Source organism: Vitis vinifera, chromosome 6, assembly GCF_030704535.1.
Source record: "Vitis vinifera cultivar Pinot Noir 40024 chromosome 6, ASM3070453v1".
Lineage (NCBI taxonomy): Eukaryota > Viridiplantae > Streptophyta > Magnoliopsida > Vitales > Vitaceae > Vitis > Vitis vinifera.
Genome location: NC_081810.1, coordinates 3350967 through 3367261, shown reverse-complemented (window position 1 = coordinate 3367261; position 16295 = coordinate 3350967). Strand labels below are relative to the sequence as shown.

General features: G+C 33.1%; 1 protein-coding gene across 2 annotated transcripts; it reads right to left on the bottom strand.

Moving 5' to 3' along the window:
• Window positions 1-2601: 2601 nt before the first annotated feature.
• LOC100256973 (cytokinin riboside 5'-monophosphate phosphoribohydrolase LOG1) lies at window positions 2602-7019 on the bottom strand. 2 transcript variants are annotated; one of them, XM_019220304.2, is made up of 8 exons: window positions 6797-7016; window positions 6219-6316; window positions 6040-6070; window positions 5197-5296; window positions 4211-4281; window positions 3980-4123; window positions 3800-3888; window positions 2602-2876 (listed from the first exon to the last, which is right to left on the bottom strand). In XM_019220304.2, the coding sequence occupies exons 1-8, from the start codon at window positions 6914-6916 to the stop codon at window positions 2870-2872; spliced, it is 660 nt and encodes a 219-aa protein (XP_019075849.1). In that variant the 5' UTR covers window positions 6917-7016; the 3' UTR covers window positions 2602-2869. The 2 variants fall into 2 exon arrangements, with proteins under 2 accessions (XP_019075849.1, XP_002285246.2); XM_002285210.5 differs by lacking the exon at window positions 2602-2876 and adding an exon at window positions 3207-3512 and having other exon boundaries at window positions 6797-7019.
• Between the last annotated feature and the right edge of the window lie 9276 nt (window positions 7020-16295).

Below are 16295 nucleotides of genomic sequence, written 5' to 3'. Positions count from 1 at the left end.
GATTTACTACAACTTTATAGTATTTTACATTGTCGTTCTTTGAAATCAACTTTAATGTGTTCAATTGTTTTTAGATTATAAAGATTAATTATTTGTTATAGGTAAAAAAAAAAAACTAATTTCAATATATAAATAAGAAGAAAATATGAACAAAGATTTCCTAAAATATGTAGAATCATTATTGATTTTTAATTCAATTCATCATGTTTAGAGTTTCACAATCCAACTTTAGATATAGACCTTTAAATGAAATAAGGGTATATAATTCAATTAGTCCTAGGATAATTAAAATTCATCATCTAACGAGATCAACCTAAGTTCTATGTCTCAAAGTTGATCCATATCCTAACTTTTAATATTTTATTTTATTTTGAATTACCTAATAGATGAATGAATATGAAATTTGAGTTTAGGTACAAGATTTTTATGCTTTTACCATTTTGTATAGAGTTGTCTTAAGATAAAAAACAATAACAAAACTTTTGATCAAGAATTATCAAAAATCCATAGTATCAAAGAATATGCAATTATACCATCTCCTAAGTCAAACTAACTTTTGAATGTATTTTGATCTTAACATTGGTGCCTATAATTAGCTCAATTTCACCTATTGTTTCCCTTTGGATCTAATCCTAGGTTTTCATATTTAACACCCATGGTTTTTTAGTCTCTTATGAGTGTGTTATCACATACATAGACCATAAAAGAACAAGAAAAAACCATTCTTGATTTCAAAGAAATTAAAAACAATAATTTATTCAATAATAAAAAGAGAAACAAGATTGGTGTCTTCTCTTTTCCTCAAGAATCATGAAGAAAATCTCCCATTCTCTAAAAATCTAGAACTCCTAAAAAAAAACCTAAAAATTGAGTTTTAATAATTCCCACAAAAACTCAACATGTGACGTGTTCCCATTAGACACTTGTTTCCTAAATAATTACTTAAAATTAACTAAAAAAATAATAAAATCATGATTTCTAGTGGTGTGTGGCCCATTATAGGTGGATAGAGTGCCTAAAGCACATTCTCAAGGAAGATGAGGCAAAATCTTAGAGTGACAGTATGTGATTTCAAAATTAGGTTCATTTTGAAATTTGAGGTAGTTTCAAGATAGGTTTTGAAATTATAAGTTGAATTTTGAAGTCGCCATTTCACATTTGAAATAATCATTTGACTTTGCCCAGTTGTTTTTTACTGATCATAACTTCTTTATTTCAACATTGATTTATGCACCATTTAAAGTGTTAGACTCTTGAATTTTTTAGCTTCAAAACCATATGTAACTTGCACAAAAAGAAAAAAAAAATCATGAAAAGTTCTTCAAAAATCATGTCAAATATAGTGTATATGTTGCTACTAGGTTTAAGTTCTAAATTCCATTTTAAGCTTGATTGCATTTGCTTCAAATGTCCTTCCTCATGGTTGTTTGCCCTCTTTTTTTTTCTTTTTTTTTTTTTTTTTTTTTTTTTCTGTAGCATTAAGTTCTTATCTTTGATGTACAAAATTCTTTGTTTTGCCCTTTTGTGGACCCTTCTCATGTCTCATAGGAGTTAAATATCTCTTTAAGCATAATTAACCCTTTATTTTACTTTGATTGAAAATAACTTTTGTAACTTGCATCATTTTTTCCTTTTAAACTTGAAATTATGCTCAAAATAGAAGTTAGATCCATAATTAGGATTTTAACATAAATTTGATTTGCATTTGGACGATTTATTTATTTTTTATATTGCATAAAGCATATCATATATATGCCATTGAAGTACATATTTTGGTTCCAGTCAATAATTTGCATGACCTTCGAATGATGTTTAATAAGTTATTATAATACCAACTCAAAATGTACTTTTGTTGTCATTTTTGGAAAATTCATTGGCTTCATTGTTCAACATCGAGGCATTGATGTAGGTCAATCTAAAATCCCAATTGTTCATAACATGCTTGAGCTAGAGAATCTACAAAGGCTCAAAAGCCTACAAGTTTTCTTGTAAGACAATGTCAATTATTTAACTCGCTTATGATAAAAAATGTTCTTTTCATAGGAGATCAAGCTTTGACAATACTTTTGAAGGTATAAAGTAGTATTTGACTAATATACTTTTCTTAGGTGCTTTTACGGCTAGAAAGCCATTGATACTCTATATTGTTATCCAACAACATTCACTTAGAGTAATGCTTGCCTAAGAAAATGGGGTGAATAAAGAAAGATCCTTATACTACTTGAATTGAATGTTGATTGGGATAGAACTGAACGATTCACCTAGCTATAGGGAAAAGTTATCTTGCTTTGATTTTCTTGTGAAATAATTGAGACATTATGTGCAAATGCCTATGTTACATTTGATTACTTGAGTTGACCCTATCAGATATGTGATGTCAAAACCTATCCTTTCAATGCATTTAATAAGATTGGGATTAATGCTTAATGTAAATGAAACAATCTACATCTCATAAAAAGCAATTAAAGGGTAAGCACTAACAAATTTTCTGTTAGACCATCTAATTCCTACAAGTTTCAAAGCTTTTGAATGAATTTCCTAATGAAGTAGTCTTCTTTACTCTTTAGTAGGTCTAATGCATTGATGGGATTGGAGTAGGTGTTGTATTTGTCTCACCATTAAGACATACTTTTATTTGTATTTTCATAAACCAATTCTCAACTCAATACAAGGTTAAAAATGATAATTTGTTTCTTTACTTTTAACATGCTATTATAGAAATTTGAACAATTTTCATTAGTTCATATTCCATGAAAGGAAAACTAGATGATAGATGTTCTTGTCAACTTAGCTCCATCTTTGATGTCATTCGAGGAAGAGGTAGTTGGGATCCAAGTTTGTTGTAGATGGATACTACCACCATCATCAATCATATTCTAAGAAGAAGAAAATGTCATTTTAGTAATGATCATCAAGGAGGATTTTCGACAACCATTAATTGGTTCTCGGATAAATAGAGTTATGATTACTAGATTCGTAATACCTTAAGAATTTAGTTTCTTCCAATTGCTCTTTTGTTTTCCTTACTCTTACAAAAATATTTATGCTCCATCTTAATTATGATTATTCAATTAACTAAATATAATTAAAAAAAGGAACATTACAAAATAATGCATTTATAAATACAAGTTAAAATATGTTAAAAATATAAAATAAAAATAAAAATTATGAAGGTATAGATTTATAATCATTAAAAATATCGAATGTTATATAAAATTCATCACAACTTCATCTTTATTTATTGAATTTAAAAAAAAAATAATAGGTGATATTTAAAAATATGGTCATATTAACATAAAATACATGTAAAATGACAATAAATCTCTGTAAGTCAGATTTCAGGAGGTCAAGTTGAGACTGGATTTGCAGAGGATTGGGCTAACCCTGTCCATGTTACAGCCCAACTTGAGGAAAGAAAAATCCTGGTTGGGCCCAACATGAACCCAATGCAGAATGAGTTTGGGCTCAAGCTAATGGGCCACAGTTGCAGATTGTTTAACATTAATGCATACCTGGAATGGATCAAGAACATTAATACACCAGTAATGAGAAGATATCAGATGGGCTTTACATGGAACAAAGGAAAACTTGTAGATTAAGAAGTAATTGAGAAGATTAATGTTGTTTTCTTTTGACTTGTCAGCAACCAAACAGAGGATTAGGAGACTGAATTTCCAAATATAGAGATAATATAAATTGAGTCGAACTGTTGTTTACAAAAAGGGGAAGGAGTTTCATCTTCTAAAACTAGTCCTTTTTTCCTCTCTTTGAGTCTTTGACGACTCCTAAATCTGCTTACCTAGAGAGTTCACATTTGGGAGAATAGCCTAACTGTTCAGTTTCCCAGCTCAGTTTTGAAGCAACTCCCTCATGGCGAGGAAAATACTCCTGAAAATCATCCACACAAACATATATACGTCATTCATCCATTAGGCCACAAACTTAACAAACACATGGGCAAATAAAACCAGGCATTTACCTCCAATTTCTTCATCAACTCCCTGGCAGTGGGGGCTGATACAATGATATGGCGGGCACTTGGGCTTATGAAATCTTCCTCTACTGCTTTGTCTATGAATGAGAGGAGGGAGTTGTAGTAGCCATCCACATTCAACAATCCCACCTGCAAAACCCAATAAATTAGATGATCAAAGCTTCATTATTATACACCATGTTTATCAGCTGATTATTCATGTCAAATGAGCCTTACCGGTTTGTCATGGATGCCAAGCTGAGCCCAGGTTATTACTTCAAGAAGCTCTTCTAGAGTTCCATACCCACCTTCACACACATCGAATCACATAAATTACTTCAATTTATAAGTCTAAATGACCATAACTAAATGACCAAACTCAGCCATTATCTGCAGTCGGCAAATGGAGTGATGGGGTTGATGGACCACAAGAGGATTTGGCCACAAGGAGTTCACAAGTCCTTTTTATTATCTTAATTTGGTCAAGGGTTGGCGCAGTACTACTATAACATCAAAGGCAATGGGGCGTGGTGCAGAGGAAGAAAATGCACATCAGCCACACAAGTTTGATTGTTCAGAATCCTCAGCTTTCAGTGTCAGATGTTGATGGAGCAATTCATCAACTGGTGTTTGAAATTGCTGTCTCTCTCTAATCATGGGTTTTTGGGGCCTTGTCAGATAAAACCCCAAATAGTTACTTCCACTGCCCATATGCCATACATTTCAACTACTTATCTCTCACATTTCTCATTACATGCATTGTTATCTTAAGGGTATTTGATTTGTTTGAAGTTTCTGTTATCTTAAGGGTATTTGAATTGTTAAGTCTTAAATCTAATCAGAAGATAAATAAATATGAGATATGTAATAAAGGAGCGAGGGGACCAAAGATAGGGGCAGTGGACTAATTGTTCTGTTTGTCCCCATGGAAAACTGTGGCTGATGATATTTCCTAGCGAATAATTTTTCTGTCTCCACTTATCTTGTCGATATTTTTTTTTTCCGAAGTCTGGAAAATTCCTTGAATTATTTGCTTACACAGGGGAAAACAAAGGGTATTTCGTGCATATCTGTTTCACCATCATGAAGAGACTTTCATGAAAACAAAAGGAAAATCAAAAGATGGACCTATGTATGATAAATTTCCATGAAAAGATAGAAGAAAAGGTGTGTGACTGGAGGAGTGTAATAGGCAAAGAATATTGAAAGGATTATATACAAACCAGGTAAGGCAATAAAGGCATCTGAGTGTCTAGCCATCTCTGCCTTCCTTTGGTGCATGTCTGCAACTGCCTTCACTTCCCCAACTGTCTCACCGGTTATCTGCATTAGAGCATTGCATTACCAAGTCAACACGAAATCTGGAAAGGGACAACAAATTTGAGGGATAGGTCCCCAAGGCTGCCTAATTTTTGTCTCGAGAAAATAATGCTGGCTAGGGTGTTGTGATGATGAGTGTTGCAGGGGTGGTGGGCTCAATCCAAAATCATTTTACCGTTTGAGAATATAAAGCAAATGTAGGAAAGAAAGAGAAGGAAAATGGAGGAAAATGTGAGCTTGGTGAGAAAATAGAGGGGCTATGCTTAGAATCTTCAATCTGGGTAGTGGGTATCAGAAAAAAAAAAAAAAAAATATATATATATATATATATATATATATATATATATATATATATATATATATAAATAAGGGAAAGGAAATGGTGAAGAGGGAGGTGGGTAATTGGGGTGATGGATGAGTGCACCAAGCTTAAAATGTGAAAAGAATATAGAAATAGAAAATCCCTGAGCCAATGAAAATTCCCACTTAGTGGCTTTTGCATAAGACCCAAAAAGACAAAGTGTGAAATCCATATCCAAGATAACAAAGGTGAGGTAGAAATTCAAGTAAAAACAGCTACCACAAGACCAAAACCCCCCCATCAAATGAGAAAGTGCAAAAGAAGTAGATAATGCTCTTTCTCTGTGGTCATTTTCATTTTCATTAAGAAAAAAAAAAGAAAAAAAAGAAAAGAAAAACCCAGCTCAAAAAGCCTTGAAACAATACAGTTTGCAGCAGTTACATACCTCTCTAGGCATCAGGGTCTTGGGAATGACTCTGCAGACAATAACATGAAAAATCAGTTACGATTGAAGAACCCAACCCAACTATAACAACAACAACCCAAATTCACTAAATTTGTTAATTCATCCATTAGTTTATAAAATTCCAGCAAGAAGAAGAAGAAGAAGAAGAAGAAGCTTACCCAATGACATGGCGGCCACCATCATATACAGCTTGAGAAATTAAACCCATCAAGCCAATACTCCCTCCTCCATATACCAGATCAATATTCCTTGAAACCTTCAACAACCATTCAATTTTAATGAAGTGAGCTAAAAGTTAAAACCTCCAAAATTTCCCTTTTATGAACAAACCCACTTCTACAGAGATATATGAAGTATACTCCTCAAAGTACAAAAAAGATGATATGGGTTTTTCAATATTCATTGCACCCACCCAATAATACATGCAATAAGTACAATTAAATTATATGTAGAAGAAATGGACAGGTAATTAAAAATGTAGAGAGAGTACATGTAGGATGAAAAGAGCATGTAGTTTAAATGTAGCCCACAGACACCAACAATAGACAGACAGACAGAGGTGATACAACTCATGAACATGAAACTTTGAACAGCTCTTGATTGGATTTGCAGAAAATCCCTTGAAAGAAAACTGCCTTTTTTTCCAGGAAAAGGAGATGAAAATATGAAGAAGAAGAAGAAGAAAAGCAGAAAGATGAATCCATTAAGAAGATATATACAGCCATTATATAATTACCAATTCTCTTCCAAGCTCGATAGCAGCATCCTTGTAACTGCTCTTCTTTCCTTGGCTACTCCCACAGAAGACACAAATCCTCTTGAATTTTGATTGCTTCATTTCCTTGTCTCTCTCCATCTCTCTCTCTCTCTCTCTCTCTCTCTCTCTCTCTCTCTCTGCTCTGCAGACTATGCAAATATCCAGTGCTCCAGTGCCCCACACCTTGACATATGAGGCTGCCTCATGCCTCTATATATAAAGGTAGCACAGGCGTACATTAGCACCTCAAATTCCACTTAGGATCATATTTCATACACTTTTCTATTATTACCTATTTTCTAAACTATTTCTAACCTTACACTACAACATTTCTTAAATTGATATCTCACTTTTTCCTTCTATATGTTTCTCTTTACTCTAATTCTCTTTAATATTCTATCTATTCAACTTCTAAAGTGATCTCATCATATCCCTTTGTTCTCTTTGACTACATTTATTATAACAAATTAATTTTTAACTAAAAGAAATAAAAAGCTCAAGCCTCTAACTTTTCAATTTACATGTGATTGATTTTTTTTAAAATTATTTTTTATTATTATTATAATTTATTTTGTATCTTTTACTTATTAAGGAAAAGAAAACACTTGCATCCAAGGAAATAATAAGAAGGAGATGAAAATAAAAAATTTGCTTCACATGTTGAGTCACATGTAGACCCTAGACTCTTGCTATGGAATGATATGCTTGGTCAAAATTTGCACTTCCCACTGAGTTTTTTCTTGCTACTAAATGATATGTTTGGTCAAAATTTGCTCTTCCCATTGAGTGTTTCTTTTCTTATTAAAATTTGTCATCTTGCTAATATTTCTTATATTATTTTGTGTTTTATCAAATTTTTAAGCACTTAGAAATAAAAATATTGATGATATACTTTCACATAAATTGGTCTAAGTAACATACAAGAAACACATCCACGCCTTGCCTCATAAAGAAAGTTTGAATTTGCATATCAAAAATGACTACATCAATTACATACATTATTATTCTTACTATTATTATTATTATATATTGGAGATGTATATTTTTTTTATAATTTTTTTTCTTGTGTTCATTCATGTAAGAAATGATATTCCTTTTATACAATAGTCATGTGTGTGAAGTAAAAAGATCATGTGTCATCACTATCGTTTCTAAGCTTTTTAGCTAAACGCCAAAAAGACAATATAGTTTGTCAGAAAGACACTATTGACAACCAAGTCATAGGTTTGACTTAACCTAGCAACAGTGAGTCGTGAAGATATCTACTCAAGAGTGGTGTAAGACTGACATATTCTCTTTTCGAGGACGTACAATGACCAGATACTCCCTTATAGGGGTACCTTATTTTTTTCATCACCATATATATATATATAATTTGTAAAACCTATTATTTCTAAACTTTCCTCTCAAAAAATCAAATTATACTCTTAGACTATATTTTGTTATTTGAAAATTTTGCAAGAAAATGTGAACAAAAAATAAAAAGAAAAAGTACAAAAAAGAGAAAGTGAAGAAAAATAAAGAATAAATTTAAAACTAATAAATTATTTTATACTTGTTTGACCTATTTTAGAAAATCATTTTTTTTTGCTTTTTTTTTTTTTTGGATTCGAGAACCAAATATAATCTTAATATTTCTTATGCAATCATATTTCTTGGAAAATCATGAATACAATGTATTGCAATTAATACAATGGTGGTGGCCACTCTTCAACTTTCATGAACTTACACATTTTGGCTCCTTTTCGTACAAGATTCAATGTACAACATCCACTCACCTTCTCATTTTTTTTTTCTTTAAATGAAGAGAATTATAATGCATACATGTTGTTACATAATTGTATATAATTTTTAAATTGTTATAAAACAAAAATAATTATCTTATACTCCACTCCAATAAATTACCAACATAATCCTCAAAATTATTAGAACCCCCACACAAGTCTTACTAATTTTTATCATGGGTTCACATGTTATGTCATATATGCTAAGATGTTGGTTGAAATAGTGTAATAATAGTAAGAAGAAGAATAATAATAATAGAATGGAAGGTGGGTTCACATGAGGAAGAAGATGTGCCCCATCACCCATCTCATTGTACCCTCAACCACCCTCCTTTACTCGACATACTTGTTGTATTCATAGGAAACATATGTATTTTTATCATACAAAAAAACACCATCCTTCCATTTCCCCACATTCTTCTCCAAACCAAGCTGTCCCCAATCCCACTCCTCTGCTATTCAATGCCCACCCCCCTTTCTTTTTTCATTTACTTCCATATTTTTAACCACCCTTTTTTTTTCTTTAATATTTTTCCAGTAATTAATTCTAATTGCCAAGCTCCTTGGAACTGCTTCAAACCTCTGGTTCTAAACTAATGGTTTTTTTTATTGTATTTTTCAAGTTGGGAATGGTATAAATTATGGCATTGGTGGATTATTAAAACAAAACCCTTTTGGAGCTCCTCCACTGGCACAATTTTATATATGTTGGTTGGGATTTATTGTTGATTGAATCCATAATGATATCTTAAATATGGAACTTAGTCAAAGCAGCTATGATTGTCAAAAAAATGTTTGATGGTTTTATATAAGGGTGAAGGGGAAATGAGTGAATGAGAGAGAGAGAGAGGAGGTGTGCATTGGAAGAAGTGAGAGCACCACTCCCGCAATAAATATGTTGAGAGGGTAGAAGTTTGAATGAATAAATAGATTAGGGTTTGGTGTCTTCTTCTTTGAAAATGTATCTTTATGTCGCAGGTTTGTCCCTGAAAGTGTGAGATCCAAAGGGCAGAGCGGTTACCCTTTTAGTTCTACCACCACCCGACCTCTCCCATTATTGTTTTCTCTTCCCAATGCTCCCCTTCCTTCTCTCTCTCACCCCCCATAACTTTCACACCCCAAAAGGCCACTAATCTCATCTAATGCATACAATTTTACATCCAAAAATATACCCTTTACCCTTTTTTTTTTTTCTAAAATAAATAAAATCTCTTCAATTTCAAGTGGCTTATTAGCCTACATAGGCAAAAATTGGGAGAGAAATGTGAATGCCTCCCTTGTGTGACACGTGTTCCCACCCCAAATCCATGTGATGGAAATATACGTGTACCACTATCCTCTCATTATTGGGGGCATCACCCTCCATTTGAGGGTGAGGCTATCACCCCCTGTAGACCACAAATTGTTGCTTGACACATGGGCATTTTTTTTCCTCCAATGGGCTTCCCCTAATTTAAATTTTTTGTCATAAACAAAGAAAAAGGAAAGAAAGAAAGAAAGAAAAACAGAAAGACCTCTAATTCAGAAATGGGTTTTAGACTTTTAGTAAGTTAGAACATGAAGGATATGAAAGTGCCACCATCCACCCCCAGAGCCTTTTTAAAGGGATATCTCTTTCCAAAAGTGGAAAATTGGGTGTGAAGTGATGTTTCTCCCTCTCTGATTATAGGGATTTTCAGTTGTCTGTCCCTTCAACTTCATTGGGGGAGGCTATCCCAGATTCCCAATTCCCACCAGATCAGCTACTCCATGTTTGTTTCATTTTGGTTTTAGAGTAATCTCAACTTTTATGATTTTTATAGTAAATGGAAGATCCTATAACGATCACTTTTTTCTAGTCACCCAAACAAAGAAAAAGAAAAAATACCATAACCCTAGTGGAGTTTATCCATATAATGTGATAATAGCAAAGCCCCTGAAAAAATTGGTCAAATTTGGTATCCAATGCTCTCTACCTTCTTTTCATTGGTTTGTTTATTAGTTACATATAGTTGTGTCTGGTGGGAAGGGACTCTTTTTCTATTGGAATGGGCTCTGTATATAATGTGTATAGAGTTTGTAGGGTGAAGGAAAAGTCCACACTTGGAATTGTGGAATTCCTACTCAGAACTCAGAAGTCAGGGCTATAACTCATCCAGTTCTTTTTTAAACCACTATCCATGCTTTAGATAAGGCTTTAGAGAGGAGTGACTGGAGTGTTGTTGAGTAAGACCATTTTCTATTCCACTATCAACTTTTGTCCCCACTCTTGCCAACATTCATCAAACCAACCCCTTTCCCTCTTCAAGCCCACCCTTCTTGACTTGTAACCAAAATGTATGGTTGCTTAATACTTGATACTAAAAACAGACCTGAGGGATGGATGCTAAAGTGGGTAATGATGATCCAAGATTACATTGCAAAAGAAATGTAAGGAAAAATAAAAGGGAGAAGAGATGATGAGGGGGATATCCCTGATTGTGGCAAGCTTGATTAATGGGGCTATTGTCATTGTTTGAGGCTTAAATTTGGGGATAGGGGAAGAAGGAACACTTGGGTTTCATCATTACGGTGATTGAAATTTGGGACCTAACCAACAACATGGAGTTCAATCAATACTCTTGACTCAAATAATACCTTCATATTCCGGTTACTTGGGGTCGGGGTCAACTCTTAAGCTTTCACTTCAAGCCATAATTGCATCACTTACTTTTGAACTTCATGCTAAACTTGTCTCTCCCTTTCTTTTAAGTTTAATTTTTTTTTTTAAAAAAAAACCTCATATTTTGTTTTAAACAACCAAATAAATAAATAAATAAAAAAAGAAAAAACAGTTGGGGCAGTTCACTGGTCATCCTTGGCAGCCTCGCCTCATAATTTTCTTTTTCTACTTCAATTCAAAACAAATGAGGAGAAGGAAATGATGAAAAAGATAAAAAATGAGAAAATGGGGAATAATAAAGGGTTCGGGTTTGAGATGAGTGGATGTTGAGAGGTCTGAAAAGGAATGCATTTTCGTTATTTTACATATAAATTTTATTATAAAAAGGAAAAATGGGTGAATATATAAAGATATAAGTTGGATGTCCTTGACAATGTTTATTTAATTTATAGAAGAAACAATCATCATTCTATGCTTTTAAATATGATTTATTCATATTTTAACTAAAATTTTTAAAATATAAAAATTATCTTTAATTCAATCAAAATTTTAAAATATTTAAAAATATATATTAAATTCAATTCTAAAATAATGGTTTAAACTTCCATTTTTTCTATTGGTAAATGAAAAGGAAAACAATGTTTAGAACAAAACTCAACTATCCTTAATATACTTTCTTTTCTTCCCCTTTTTAATATTTTCCCACTGTTTAAAAAGCTCAAAATTATTGAATTTCTCTACAATTAAAATTTTCAATTTGACAATATTGTAAATTAACAACTTTGGCTTAGGGGTTAATTTTTTCTTTTAATAATCTAATTTTTTTAATAATTTTTACAAATTCATTTATGTTTTTTTGGAGTATGCTTTCTATATTCTATTTTTAATAGTTTTGAAATATTAAAAAAGACAAAACAATAACTTAAAAAAATAAATAAAAACCTTTAATAGACCAATATTCAAATGAAAGGGTTGAAAAAAAAAAGCAAAAAGTTTTAAAACTCAAAAAAAAATATATATATAGAAAAAAAGTGACGTTTAAAAGACCTAGAGAAAATTTTGAAAAGTGGGAAATAGAATGATTAAAAAAAAAACACTTTTTGAAAAATTGTGTTGGACTCTAAAAAGATAAAAGAGTATAAAAAATGATAAATATATTGTATGGTATGAGAGTAGGGAGATGACCAAAATGGATAAAGCATATAAGTATATTCGATCTCTCCAAAGATCTTGGGGTCCATAAGTGAATATTCCCTACTAATTACAAGTCCTAATTCAAAGGTATTGACAATTGTGCTAGAATTTGGTGGAGTCATGTGAACTTCTTGCCCCCCCTCCAACCCAAATCAAAATTCTTGTTTTTATAATATTTTAATTTATTTTTTTAATATTTGAGAAAATGCATAATAAATAGCACAAAATATTGCCATAATTAATTAGAATAAAAAGAAATTAAAGAAAGTCAACAACTAGTGAAAAAGACAGAGCAAAGGATGAAGAGGACAAATGGGTTAAGGGGGTGTCTTACTTTTGACAAAACAAATTCATCCAAAATAAAAAATATTCTACAATAAAACACCCCCCACCGACTTCCCCATTGTCCACACAACAATGTACGTCATGTTGTTTTCAGTCACTTTCTTTTCTTTTTCAGCCAAACAAGGTTTTACTCTAGACACCATCACTGAAGGCAACCAGCAGGTAAGGAGGCAAAATGTCTCACGCAATTCAAATTTCCAACCCTCTTGCTTACTATCACCCATGTGACCTTATGGTACTACACCAATTCATGAAAATAATTTTCCCGAGAAAATTCAAAATTTTCCTTTATATATTTATATTTGCTGTGCACTATGTTTGTTTTATTGTTTTTGGACGAAATCATTGACCAATATTGGCTTAACCGTCAACTTGTGGCTTACTTTGCCCTTTTTCGATTTCCAGGAAAGGTGTACCCATTATTGATCCGATTCCCACTTTCCAAACAGGTCCAGACACACCTATAACTAATTTGGCGAAATGGAGTACTCAAATTGGAAGTTGTTCACACCATTGATTCCATTTCTAGCAAATGAAAACAAAAACAAAAAACAACAACAATAATAATAGAAGGAAAGATAAGCTGTGTTTGATTGCCAAGAAAATTATTTGTTTTTCTATTCTTCATGCCTGACCCATGAGGTTTGATTTCTAATTGACCCTGATTGGGGAAGAAACGTTCCTACGAAGATTAATTTTCCAGCAAGTAAAGGAAAAGCTACTGAGTTCTTTTGACAAAAAATAGGGAAGGGGTTTGACTACTTTTGAATAAATATAAGTTGCAGCCTTCACTCTCATAAAGTGAAAATTCCATCCAAATTATCTTTTTCAAGCCCCTTTGTTTCCGTCGGTGTGAAAATCCTTATGGCATCAATGGAGTTTGTCCCTTGTTAAAAACTTCGTGTTATGCAGAATAATAAATGTTATAACCATGTTGGTTTTTGAAAAGTACTAAAAAAAATAAATAAATAAAATTTCTCGAATACGTTCTTTATTATTCTTTTAATTATATAAAATTATGATACTTGTTCTTCTCGTAAACGGGGAAAGAAAAAGAAAATTAGAAATCTACCAACATTTGAACATAATTTTAGTCTGATAATAATAGTTATAAATGGGGTGATTCGTTACATGGTTGCATGGGCATCATGGGATGATGGGAATGAGAAGCTTTTGGGGTGTTAGGAGTTTTTGATCAGTTTTGAAAAGAAGAAAGAAAAAAAAAATGGGAATGGTTGGGTTCTACTTGTATCCTGTTGTTGCACAGTCCAATCATCATGTTGGAAGCAAGAATGACGGCCGGTCGGCCACAGTGCTTCGCCACCTAGTACCCGTCGCGAATTAGAATCATCAATTTTGGCAAATTGCAGTTGTCATGGGGGGTTGGGGATGGATGATGAGCTTGAAAAACTTGATTGTGTTTTTGACAAGAGAATAAAATGGTGGAGAGTTGCAGTTGATATGAGTGGTAATGGGAGTGGAGTCCTATCATGCTTTGCAAATTGCTATGCATCACTGTGGGTCACCGCCCCATTGACACCCGATCCATTCTTTCTCTCTTTTTCAAAGATGTCCAAGAATCCTAATTTATTCATCTCATCGTCAACTATTTTATTTTAAGTCGTGAATGAAACCATAAATACGAGAATCATTCAAAATTCTCATGGTACAAGAACTTTGACCTTTGTCTCATGGAGAAAATTGAAAGACTTGAAGAGAACTTTTAGGTAGAAAACTTTCTTCTTAGAGACTGCTCTCCCCGCTTGAAGTATTATGTTGGGTCAATCCACTTCAACACTCAAACCCATTTCCAACCTAAGGGCAGCATTTGGTTGAGACTTGAGTCAGAATCCCATGACCCCAAAAACTTCTGTTGCAGATCCTCTGTATGGGCCTTCACCATTCAAATGGCTAAAAGCAAATCCCAACACATTTTCAAGTTTGAGTGTCGTTTTCTTTGTTGGTGGATTGCCCATCCTGTTCTTCACGGGGTTGTGATGATTCAAAATTCAAGTTCAAGTGTTTTTTGGTGCTAGAACTAAATGGAAGTCTATGGCAAAAAGAAAAACAATTGAGTGTGAGTGCTATCTTGTCTTGTTTTAAGGACAATTATAGGCTATTATCCCTCATTTTCTTTCACCCCTTTTATTAGGGAGACAACAGAGTCAATGATGCTAATGACATAGTAGAGATGCCTTAGGGATTGGATTCCATGAATGATGCCTCAACTACTCAACTCAATTGTCTTATCCACTGCTAATCCATGCCCTTAAAACCCCTTCAGAATATTTAACTTAAGAAGACCAAACTCACCCAGATGGTAAAATCGTTAGTACTTTCATAAATGATTGGTCTCCATTTTGTTTATTGGGATTGCTTGGGTTCAAAACATTCACTAAAAGCCCATGTTAGGTGTTACTTTTGACTTTATTTTCCCTCCACTTTCTTCTCTTTGTGAATTTGCCTAAACCCACTTGAAGCTAAGCGAGCCAGGCCAGGAGTCAAAGTGGGTCCATCTCTAATGACTAAGCTCACATCAAAAGGAAATTGGTTAGGGTATGTGATGAGAGCAGAGGGGGGTCAGTGGCTGGGACCCTTGAATACAAAGGGCAGGTGTTGAAGGGAAGAAAGACCCCATGGCCCATTGCTCTTACCTTTTTACTGATATTGTCCCTCTTTTAGAGGTTAATGTATGTTTCACCCCATCAATGTGTTCTCCACCCTCTCTCTAATATGAAGCTAACCACCTCTCAAATCCACACTCCATAGCTTATTGCCGCCTTCTTTTATCCTCTTTTACTTTGTCTATTTCCCATTTCATGGAATGTTTTCCCTCATATTCTTCTCTTCTTATCCTTTATTCTTTTCACTTTTTTTTTCCCCTTTTCCTTCAGAGAATGAATAGAGCTGGTACAATCATTTGAAGCTTAAAAATTATGAAAAAGATCTTAAAATATTAAGTACAGAATGAATGAAAAGAATGGACAATATTTAGTACCAAAAGTTGTTAAGTTGGTTTGATGAATTACTTGGGGATTATGGAAGTTGATTTGATTATTTTTCCTTCACGGGATGGGATGAATGAGTGAATGGATGTGATTAAGTTGATGATGATTGCATAGGCGGTGGAATAAAAAGACAAAAAAATAAGTGCCTTGGAGAATATGCAAATTATTAAAAATGATAAGTGCCTTATGGACTGGGCAATACCCCAAAATGGACAAAACAAAATTAGTGCCTTGGAGAAGAGGCAAATTATAATTCCAAACAGTTTCAACTACCCTGAGACCTGTCCATTTCTTTGCCCCAAAGTTATTTATTTCTTTCCTCCTTTCTCCTTCTATGTATAAATCCATCACCCATTGTTAATAAATACAACCCAATTTGGCTACGATTTCAGCACATGGCCATGAGGCCCATAACCCAGAGTGTCCCATAGCTTCTTTGTTTTTATTTTTACACAAAATCAACAAGCATCATGTCTAGAAAGAAGTGGAAGAAGTGGAAGGAGTAA

Coding starts and splice junctions, on each gene's coding strand:
- LOC100256973 (XM_002285210.5), bottom strand. CDS start 6,916: ATGGAGAGAGACAAGGAAATGAAGCAATCAAAATTCAAGAGGATTTGT. Junction 6,317..6,796: donor TCGAGCTTGGAAGAGAATTG/GTAATTATATAA, acceptor TGGTTGTTGAAG/GTTTCAAGGAATATTGATCT. Junction 3,513..3,799: donor CCCAAATGTGAACTCTCTAG/GTAAGCAGATTT, acceptor GATCCATTCCAG/GTATGCATTAATGTTAAACA.